The following is a 12,187-nucleotide window of genomic DNA, read 5'->3' on the forward strand; positions in this document are numbered from 1 at the left end:
AGGAAGACGCAGTACAAAGTGAAGAGCTGACGCAAACACAGCGCCTGCTACATTCATCGTAAAAGGCAGAACTGAATTCTGGCGAGCCGGCAACGCAGGGGGAGAAGTGAGCGATGCTCTGTCGTATTGTACTCACTTATTGCTGCCGTTCAAGCAGGCTTTTTGCATAGCATCAACAGTGTATTGAAGAAATTCATGGGCATCTTCTTGGTTTCCAAAGCGGAAGTGCCTAGCTATTCCTAGAAAGTTTAAGGAAGAACAAAGGTTTATCATCACATATGATATGCCCAGGCTGTACCCTCCAAAAGTTGTATCTTATGACAGTATGTTGGTTAGAAAACTTTTGATAATTATTTTATGAGGAAACAGCACTAACCCCACCCTGAGAGCAGCTAGGATCATGCCCTTTAGACCATGAAAAGCCCATCTTGGCTAGAGTTTCTGAGAGCCCAGAGACTCAACCATCTTCAGCAAGTTCATAAAATTATACTTGAATAAATTCACTTTGGCTGTATTGTCTCAGAAATTTGTTGACAATCTTATGGTAGTGCACACATCTTAAATTTGGTGCCAGATCTCCCTAAGAGAAGCCATGCAAAACATAAATGTCTGAACCTATGTAAATTCCATCCCAATAACCCACAGAACATGTTACACGGTCAGTTGCACAGCAACATTTCAGTCCTGTTTCTAATTGACTACACAGTTGCAATACAAAATTATATAATAATAAAAACGACACAAAAGTACAAATAATATCATGATAAAACATTATATATAGAATTTTGTGTATGAACTATACAAATATACATTAGCTTGAATCATATGATATTGCCAATATTTCACCAGTTCTGACCTACAAAAGTGGCAATTTCAAGATTCAACTACATATGTATGTATATGTGTGTGTGTGTGTTTGTGTGCATGTTTGTGGATTATGTATACACAAACATAGAGCAATGACATTTTCTTAAAGAGTAGCTTTAAAAATACTAATCACGCCTGCCATGCATATATAAACAAACAAAATCACTGTTGGCTAAAATTTTGCCAGGATCCGACAATGTTTAAAAAATTTTTGCATTGTCTCCTCTGGTCTGTTAATAGTGCCAAGGGGCCAATATAACACCTTTTAATCTTCAGCAGCTTTTTAGGCAAAAGGATTATACATTGTCACTGTATAATTATCTACCCCTATAATTACCCAGCTAGATACCAGATTAAGAGTCAGGGTTTTTTTATTTGCATGCATTTTTTACTCCAAGTCAGTCAACTGAGATGATGTAAAAGCTTATTGCAAAAAACACACAAAGTGTATAAAAAATTTCATGTAAACTATCAGGATCATTCCAATGCAAAAGAAAATTGTAAAATCATTTAGAATTTAAATAGTAAAAGTGAAATTTATCCACGAATTTGCTGTTATGAGTATGAATTTTTCTTTAAGAGTATAATTAACTTTATTTTGATAATTCCTCTCACTATGTATAATGTAATATTCATTCACTGAATTAAAATTAATTGAAAACTACTTAAACCCGTGGAACAATATTAGAGGAAGTATTATTCAGCAGAGAAATCCAAATATCTAGGGAGGAAAAATCATTGTAAAACTTAATGCTTTTATTAACTGAGTTTTTAAAAAATTTTAAATTTGCTTATATTAAACTGAATACTGTCTGCATTATATTGTCATCTTTTGCTTTAAGGTTTCGAGTGTGTTTACATAGTAAATGTTTCACTAAAATTTGTTATTAAAGACATATCCGTGTATGATAAAATGTTTGTTTTTTGTCATACACAGGGACTCATTTTTACCAGTTAGGCTAATAAGACCAACTAGCTAGTAAATACTAATGTAAACTACTGTAGATGATACTTACGCCGCATCTCATTAATGACAAACATCGGTTTAATAACATCCCCAGGATTACTGAGTGCCTGGGTGATATGTGCTTGCATTGTACACATCATACAAAATCCTTCTGCATGACCTGAAAGATAACAGATGATAATCCTCCAAATTAGCAAAATATGACTCTATATACACATCAAGGGATGTTATAAACAGAAGTTTTTTTAAATGACTCAAAGTTATGCAAATTTGAAACAGTAAATTTACAGATTTAAGAATCTCAACAAACCCCAAACAGAAGAAACATAAAGAAAATTACACAAAGGACCGCTCAGTCTGATTGCTTAGAACAATGATAAAAACATTATGTACATAGGAACAAAGGTAAAACTGACAAGAGACCTTGTCAGAAACAACACAAGACAGAGGACAGTGGAGTAACATCTTTCAAGTATTAAAAATGTCAACACAGGATTCTCTACCCCATGAAAAAGGAGATTCCACTTCTGGGAAGACAAAGTAAAGGTACTTTTCCCTGTTCCTCTGGCTGAGTACAACAAAAACCTCTGCACGCTGTATATGAGACAAAGGTAAGAAAGCTTGGAAAGACAGCAAAAGACAAGCGAGCAACTTCAGAACCCAAGGAATGACAGTGTGCCGAGTTCCCTGGGGTTTTTTTGTGCCTCATATATTCCAGACTTGGAGCCGGAGAAGCCAGTAACTTAGAAACACCAACAAATGGAGAGGACAAAGCCCCAAGGAAGGCGTGCTCAAAGGACTGGGAAAAGGGAAGCCTAGCAAGACAGAAAACTTCAGACAATAATCACTCTACTCCAGCCAAACTCCACAGAAAAACTCTGGCCCCACTCCTACCTGTGCCAGGAAAGGCCAAGTGAGGAACCTAGACTTCCACTGGCCAGGCTGTAAAGAGGCATCCCAACCCACTCACTGGAGTAGTATTAGGGAAGATGAACCAGGAGCTGGAACCTCATCCACACTGGGTGATAACAAATCGCACCACCCATCCCACGGTGTCAGTGACGATCAAGCGAGGGGCCTGGACTTCCACTGCCACCCAGCAGTAGAGAGGCGCCCCTCCAAACTCCCCACTGGGGGAATGTCAGAATCAGGACTTTCACTACCACCCAGTGGTCAAAAGCCACTCCCACTGCATGTCAGTGGGAAACTATGCGAGGAGCAGGAACTCCCAAGCCCATCCAGCAGGAACAAGGAGACCCAACCTTGAGTGTCAACAGAGACCAAGTAAGAAAGCTGGACTTCTACCTCCACCTAATATTACTTCCTTTGCCAGAGTGGTATCAGAGAAAGTCAGCTAGAACAGACATCAGATAAGATCCAGTGTGTTCTAACATAGCACAAAAATGCCCAGATTTCAACTATCACTCATCATACCAAGAACAAAGAATTTCTCAAACGGAGTGAAAAAAGACAATGAATAGATGTCAACACTGAGATGACAGAGATGTTAGAACTACCTAACAAAGGTTTTAATGCAGCCATGATAAAAATGCCTCAACAGGTAGTTATGAATACACTAGAAACAAATGAAAAATGTAGAAAGATTCAACAAAGATATAAAGAACAAAATGGAAATTTTAGAAATGAAAAATACAATAATCAAAATAAGCAAAGTGGGTGAGCTAAACAGAAGAATGGAGATGAAAGAGGAAAGAATCAGTGAACATGAAGACAGAGCAAGAGAAATTACCTACTCTGAACAACAGAGAGAAAACAGACTGGGGGGGAAAAATGAACAGAGCCTCAGGGGCCTGTGGGACTCTAACAAAAGACCTAACACACATGTCAACAGAGTGCCAGAAGGAGAGGAGGGAGAGGGCTGGGCCGAAAAAGTATTACAGGGAATAAAGGCTGACATTTTCCCAAATTTGGCAGAAGATAAAATTCTATAGATTCAAGAACCTGAGCAAACCCCAAACGGGAAAAAAACAAAGAAACCTTCTGAAAACTAAAGACACAGAACAAAATCTTGAAAGCAGCGAAAGAAAAACAACACCTTACCTATAGGAGAAAAACAATTTGAATGACAGTGGATTTCACGTCAAAAATCATGGAGGTCAGAGGAAGCAGCACAATAACTTTTAAGTGCTGAAAGAAAAAGGACTGTCAACCCAGAATCCTATACCCAATGAAAATATCCCTCGGGAATGAAGGCAAAATCAAGACATTCGCAGATGAAGCAAAACTAAGAGAATTTGTCACCAGTAGACATACCCTTAAAGAATTACTAAAGAAGCTCTCTAAACAAAAAGGAAATGATTTTTTAAAAAAAAGAACCCTGGGACACCAAGGAGGAAGAAAAACACATGGCAATCAAAAATACAGGCAAATACAATAGGCTTTCCTTCTCTTGATTTTTCTAAATTATGTGATACTTGGAATAAAAATTTTAACAATGTCTGATGTGGTTCAAAATGTATGTAGAGGAACTATTTAATTACATGGTAACTAGGGGAGAGTAAAGGGAGGTAGGAGGTAAGGTTTCTACACCTCCCTTGAACTGGTAAAATGACAGCACCAGTAGACTGCAATGAGTTATGTATATGGAATGAAAACCTAGAGCAACCACTAAAAACACTAAATAAAGAGATACACTCAAAAACATTATAAATAAGTCAAAATACAATTCTCAAAAATATTCAAGTACCCCACAGGAAGGCAGGGATAAGAAAATAGAAATGAAAAACAGAGAACAGAAAACAAAATAAAAAATGGCAGACTAAAGTCCTAATATACCAATAATCATCTTAAGTGTAAATGTTCTAAATACACCAATTAAAAGACCCAGACTAACAAAGTAGATTTAAAAACATGACAACTATCTGCTGTCTACAAAAAACCTCACTTCAAATGTAATGATACAGGCAGGCAGAAAGAAAAAAGATGGAAAAAGATACGTCATGCAAACATTAATCCAAAGAAAGCAGGAATGGCCATATTAACAGCAGATAGAGTACACTCCAGAGCAAAGAAAGCTACCAGAGAAAGGGACATTATATAGAGTCAATACACCAAAAAGACAGAGCAATCCTAAATGTGTTTGTACCAAACAAGAAAGCTGCAAAATAGATGACTCAAACTCAGATAGAACTGAAAACAGACACAGAGAAATCCACAATTAGACCTGGAAATCTCAACATCCTCCTGTCAACAATTGATTGAACAATCAGACAGAAAATCAGCAAGGATATAGAAGAACCTGACAACACCATCAGCCAATGGGATCTAATCCACATTCACAGAACACTCCACTCAACAGCAGAAGAAACATTCCAGCACTCACAGAACATCTACCCAGACAGACCATATCCTAGGCCACAAAACAAACCCCTTCAAATTTAAGAGAACTGAAATCATATAGAGTGTGTTCTCCAGTCACAATGGAATCATATCAATCTGACACAGAAAAAGGATTTGACAAAAATCAATACTCATTCATGATAAAAAGCAGGAATCAGAAAAACAGAAATAGAAAGGCACTTCCTTGACTTGGTAAAGAGCATATACAAAACCTACAGCTAACATCAAACTGAGTGCTTTTCCAAGATGAGAAACAAGGCAAGCATACCCGTTCTCATCACTCTTATTCAACATAGTGCTGGAAGTTCCAGCCAGTGAAATAAGGCAAGAAAAGGAAATAAAAGGCATATCAATCAGTAAGGAATAAGTAAAACTGACCCTATTTGCATATGACAGGACTGTCCATGTAGAAAAACCCAAGGACTCTACAAAAAAAAAAAAAAAAAAAAAACACCTAGAACTAATAAGTGTGTTTGTCAAGATAACAGGATTTAAAATCAACATACAAAAAATCAAATGTATATTTATACACCAGCAATAAACACGTTGATACCAAAGTTAAAAATACACCACCACTTACATCCCTCAAAAAACAAAAGAATTAGGTACAAATCTGACAAAGGATGCCAAAAACCACACACAGCTGGGGAAAGTAAGCAAAGAAGATCTAAATAAATGGCGAGACATACCATGTCCACAGATTGGAAATGTCAACATAGTAAAGATGTCAACTCCCCCAATCGAGATACATATTTAACATAATTCCTTTCAAAATCCCAACAAGATTTTCTTGTAGATATAGACAAGATTATTCTATAATTTATATGGAAAGACAAAGGAACCAGAATAGCTAAAATAATTTTGAAAAAGATAAAGCAGGTGAAATCATTCCATCTGATACCAAGACTTATTGCATAGATACAAGAATAAAGACTGTGTGGAGGGACAGACACATACCATAACGGAACAGTATAGGGAACCCAGAAATAGACCCACACGAAGATGCCCAGTGATTGCTTTTTTTTTTTTTACAAAGGTGCAAAAGTAATTCAATGGATGAAAGAGAGCCTTTTCAACCAATGGTGCTGGAGCAAATGGATATCACAGACAAAAAAAATAACCTCAACCTAAACCTCACACTACACAAAAATTAACTTAGAATGTATCACAGACCTGAACATAAAATGTAAAACTATAAAATTTTTAGGAAAAAAACATGGGATAAAAGTCTTCAGGATCAAGGGCAAGGCAATGAGATCTTAAACTTGACACCAAAGCACAATTCATAAAAGGAAAAATTGTACCTCACCAAAATTAAAAACTTGCATTTTGTGAAAGATTCATTAAGGAGATGAAAAGCTTCAGACTGGGAAAAAATATTTGGAAACTACATACCTGACAAAAGCCTAGAATCTAGACTATATAAAGAACTCTCAGAACTCAACAATATAAAAACAAAAAATGCAATAGAAAATGAGCAAAAGATATGAAGAAAGAGTTCACCAAAGAGGATATACAGATGACAAATAAGCACATGGAAAGATGTGCAAAACCTTTAGGCATTAGGGAAATGCAAATTAAAACCACAATGAGATACCAGTGCAGCTAAAATGAAAAATAGTGACAACACCAAAAACTGGCAAGAATGCAGAGAAACTGGAACCCTCATACATTGCTGGTGGGAATGTAAAATGGTCAGCCACTCTGGAAAATTGTTTGGTAGTTTCTTATAAAACCAAACATGCATCTACTGTACGGCCCAGAAATTGCAGACCTGGGCATTTATCCCAAAGAAATAAAACTTATGTTCACATATATTGTACACTCTAATGTTTATAGAATCCCCAAACCGGAAATAACTCAGAGATCAATTACTGAATGAGGGGTTAAATAAACTGTGGTATATCCATACCATGGAATACTACTAAGCAATAAAAAGGAACAAATTATTAATACACAACAATAACCTGCATGAATCTCCAGAGAATTATGCTGAGTGAAAAAGAGAATTCCAAAGGTTACATATTGCATAATTATATATATATGTATAACATTCTTGAAAGGATGAAATTATAGAAATGGAAAGCAGATTAGTGGTTCCAGGGGTTAAGAGGAGGTAGGGGCACAAGAGAAGTGGGCTTCGCCATAAAAGGGAAACATGATGGACCCTGTAGTGATGGAAATGTTCCGTATCCCGACTCTATCAATGTCAATATCCTGGTTGAGATATTGAACTATTGTGTTAAAACTGGGGGAAACTGGGTAAGGTGTATGGGATGTCTGTGTTATTTCTTACAATTACGTGTGAATCTACAATTACCTCAAAAGTTTTTAAAATGGCAAAAGATGGACATTTCAGACCGAAAATAAAAAATAAGAAAACACATACCTAGAACAAAACCCAAAAAAACAGAGTTCATCACCAGCAACAGGGCAAGTCATGCAGGCATAAGGAAAAATACCAGAGGGAAATCTGGATCTACATAAAGGAATTAAAAGCAGTGGAAATGGTAAATGAGTAGGTAAATATAAATTTTTTTTTTTTTGAGGAAGATTAGCCCTGAGCTAACTACTGCCAATCCTCCTCTTTTTGCTGAGGAAGACTGGCCCTGAGCTAACATCCGTGCCCATCTTTCTCTACTTTATATGTGGGACGCCTGCCACAGCATGGCTTGCCAAGCGGTGCCATGTCCCCACCCAGGATCTGAACTGGTGAACCCAAGGCCGCCTAAGCAGAATGTGTGCACTTAACCACTGTGCCACCGGGCCGGCCCCTAAAGAGACCTTCAACTAATAAAGCAAAACTCATAAAATTTATTTAAACCAAAAATAACACAACAACGTAGTATGTGGTTAAAATAGGTAAAAACAAAACATAAGAAAATAGCAAGAATGTCAAGAGAGGGAAGATGAAAGCACATTGTCATACAGTTCTTATGTTACACAAGAAGTGGAATATTATTGGATGGTGAACTGTGATAAGTTATTAAAAATGTATGCTGTAAGCCCTAAAGCAACCACTAAGAAAAAGAAAAGAAAATAAAGTTCTAGAAAATATGCCCATAAAGGAGATTAAATAATATCATAAAATTACTCAATGCAAAAGAAGGCAGAAAAAGATGAAAAAGGAACAAAGAATAAACGGGACAAATAGAAAACAAATAGCAAGACGGTGAATTTAAGTCCAATCTTAATCTCCTTAAATAAAAATTATTTACATCCAAAAATAAAAGGCAGAGACTGTAAGATTGGGTTAAAAAACAAGACCAAACTATACACTGTTTACAAGAAACCCACTTTAAACACAGATACAAATAGATTAAAGGTAAAAAAGATGGACGAAAGATACACCATGCTGACACTCCTCATAAGAAAACTGGAACGGCTCTATTTATCTCAAAGTATATTTCAGAGCAAAGCATATTATTTGGGATAAAGAGGATAATTTCATAAATTATAAATAGGTCGGTTCAGCAAGAGGTCATAATAATCTTAAATGACAGAGCTTCAAAATACAGCCATACCTCATTTTATTGTACTTTGCTGTATTGTGCTTTGCAGATAGTGTGTTTTTCACAAATTGAAGGCTTGTGGCAACTTGCATTGAGCAAGTCTTTCAGCACCGTTTCTCCAACAGCATTTGCACACTTCGTGTCTCTGTGTCACATTTTGGTATTCTCACAATATTTCAAATTTTTTCATTATTATTATATTTGTTATGGTGATCTGTGATCAGTGATCTTTGATGCTCCTATTGTAACTGTTTTGGGGTGCCACAAACTGCGACCATATAAGACAGCAAACTGAATCGATAAATGATGTGTGTTCTGACTGCTCCACTGACTAGCCATTCCTTTTTTTTTTAACGATTTTTTTTTGAGGGAGATTTGCCCTGAGCTAACTACTGCCAGTCCTCCTCTTATTTTGTAGAGGAAGACTAGCCCTGAGCTAACATCCGTGCCCATCTTCTTCTACTTTATATGTGGGACGCCTGCCACAGCATGGTGTGCCAAGCAGTGCCATGTCCGCACCCAAGATCCGAACCAGCGAACCCTGGGCCACCGAGAAGCAGAACGTGCGCACTTAACTGCTGCGCCACCGGGTCGGCCCCTGACTAGTCATTCCTATCTCTCCTTTTCTTTGGGCCTCCCTATTTCCTGAGACACAAAATACTGAAATTAGGCCAATTAATAACCCTACAATGGCCTCTAAGTGTTCAAATGAAAGGCAGAGTGGCGCGTCTCTCACTTTAAATCAAAAGCTAGAAATGATTAACTTTAGTGAGGAAGGCATGCTGAAAGGCAAGATATGCCAAAACCTAGGCCTTTTGCGCCAAACAATTAGCCAAGTTGCAAACGCAAAGGAAAAGTTCTTGAAGGAAATTAAAAGTGCTACTCCAATGAACATATGAATGAAAAGAAAGCGAAACAGGCTCATTGCTGATATGGAGAAAGTTTGAGTGGTCTGGACAGAAGATCAAACCAGCCACAACATTCTCTTAAACCAAAACCTAATCCAGAGCAAGACCCTAACTCTCTCCAATTCTCTGAAGGCTGAGAGAGGTGAGGAAGCTGCAGAAGAAAAGTTTGAAACTAGGAGAGGTTGGGTCATGAGGTTTAGGGAAAGAAGCCGTCTCCATGACATAAAAGTGTGAGATGAAGCAGCAGGTGCTGATGCAGAAGCTGCGAGTTACCCAGAAGATCCAGCTAAAACCATTGCTGAGGGTGGCTGCACTAACCAATAGATTTTCAGAGGAGACAAAGCAGCCTTATGTCGTAAGAAGATGCCATCGAGGACTTTCCTAGCTAGACAGGAGAAGTCAATGCCTGGCTTCAAAGATTCAAAAGACAGGCTGACACTCTAAGGCAGCTGGTGACTTTAAGTTGAAGCCAATGCTCATTTACCATTCTGAATAAGCCTAGAGTCCTTAAGAATTAGCTATATCTACTCTGCCTTGCTCTGTAAATGGAACAACAAAGCCTGGATGACAGCACATCTGTTTCCAACATGGTTTACTGAATATTTACTGCTGTTGAGACCTACTGCTCAGAAAAAAAATTCCTTTAAAAATATTACTGCTCATTGACAATGCACCTGGTCACCAAGAGCTCTGATGGAGATGTACAATGAGATTAATGTTTTCATGCCTGCTAACACAACATCCATTCTGCAGCCCATGGATCACGGAGTCATTTTGACTTTCAAGTCTTACTACTTCAGAAATACATTTCATAAGGCTATGACTGCCATAGATAGTGATTCCTTCAATGGATCTAGGCAAAGTAAACTGAAACCATCTGGAGAGGATTCACCATTCTAGATGCCATTAAGAATATCTGTGGGGCTGGCCCCGTGGCTGAGTGGTTAAGTTCGGGTGCTCCACTTCAGCATCCCAGGGTTTTGCCGGTTCAGATCCTTGGCGTGGACATGGCACTGCTCGACAGGCCATGCTGAGGCAGCATCCCACACAGCACAACCAGAGGCACTCATGACTAGAATATACAAGAATAAACTGGGGGGCTTTGGAGAGAAGAAGGAAAAAAAAGAAGATTGGCAACAGATGTTAGATCAGGGCCAATCTTCAAAAAAAGAAAAAGAATATTTGTGATTCATGGAAAAAGGTCAAAATCAACATTAACAGGAGTTTGGAAGAAGTTGATTCCAACCCTCATGGATGACTTTGAGGGGTTGAGGACTTCAGCAGAGGCAGTAACTGCAGGGGGGGTGGAAAGAGCAAGAGAACTAGATTTAGAAGTGGAGCCTGGAGATGTGAGTGAGTTGCTGCCATCTCATGATCAAACTTTAATAGATGGTGAATTACTTCTTATGGATGAGCAAAGTGGTTTCTTGAGCTGGAATCTACTCCTGGTGAAAATGCTGTGGAGATTGTTGAAACGACAACAAAGGATTTAGAATACGACATAAACTTAGTTGATAAAGCAGTGGCAGGGTTTGAGAGGACTGACTCCAATTTCAAAAGAAGTTCTACTGTAGGTAAAATGCTATCAAACAGCATCATGTGCTACAGAGAACTTGTTCAGGAAAGGAGGAGTCAATTGATGCGGCAAACTTCACTCCTGTCTTACTTTAACAAATTGCCACAGCCACCCCAACCTTCAGCAACCACCACTCTGATCAGTCAGCAGCCACCAACATCGAACAAGACCATCCACCAGCAAAATGATTAGGACCCACTGAAGGCTCACATCTATTCAACACTGTAATGGAGGTACCGGCACATGCATTACAGCAAGAAAAAGAAATAAAGAGCATGCACACTGGAAATTAAGAACTAAAATTTTCCTTATTCACAGATCACATGATTGTCTCCATAAAATCTTAAGGAATCTTTTTTTAAAAAACACTACTAGAATTAAGAAGTGAGTTTAGCAAGGTTGCAAGATATAAGATCAATACCAAAAACTCAACTGCATTTCTATATGCTAGCAATAAACAATCAGAAATTGCAATTCAAAAAATATTACCACTTATAACAGCTTTCAAAAATATGAAATACGTAGGGATAGATCTGATTTAAAATGTGCACATTATACCTGTATATTGAAAACTATACAACATTGCTAAGAAAAATTAAAGATAATCTAAATAAATGGAGAGGTATACTTTGTTTGCGGGTCAGAAGACAATAGTGTTTAGATGTCAATTCATCCCAAACTGATTGATGGATTCAATGCAACCCCAATCAAAGTCCCAGGAAGCGTTTTTATAGAAATTGACAAACTGATTCCAGAATTCATTTGGAAAGGCAAAGGACCAAGAATGGCCAAAAAAAGTTTGAAAAAGAAGTTGTTGGAGGACTTACCTCACTTCAAAACTTTTAAATATACAGTAATCAAGACACTGTGTTACGGTGTCGTCAAGATAGACAGTGGACCAGTGTAACAGATGGATATGGCCAACTGATTTTTTATAAAGTTGCAAAGACAGTTCAGCGGAGAAAGGACTATCTTCTGAACAAATAGTGCTGGAACA

The 12,187-nt window shown here is 37.7% G+C and overlaps 1 protein-coding gene across 6 annotated transcripts in view; it reads right to left on the minus strand.

Moving 5' to 3' along the window:
• Positions 1–12,187, minus strand: part of USP42 (ubiquitin specific peptidase 42) — a 57,177-nt gene that overhangs the window by 17,276 nt on the left and 27,714 nt on the right. For all 6 annotated transcript variants that reach the window (XM_023655246.2, XM_070230708.1, XM_023655244.2 and 3 more), the window contains 2 exons: positions 1,884–1,994; positions 137–239 (listed from right to left, as the gene is read on the minus strand). In XM_023655246.2, the coding sequence (XP_023511014.1) occupies positions 137–239; positions 1,884–1,994 (214 nt within the window). The remainder of the gene's footprint in view (positions 1–136; positions 240–1,883; positions 1,995–12,187) is intronic.

Source organism: Equus caballus, chromosome 13, assembly GCF_041296265.1.
Source record: "Equus caballus isolate H_3958 breed thoroughbred chromosome 13, TB-T2T, whole genome shotgun sequence".
NCBI classification, from domain to species: Eukaryota; Metazoa; Chordata; class Mammalia; order Perissodactyla; family Equidae; genus Equus; species Equus caballus.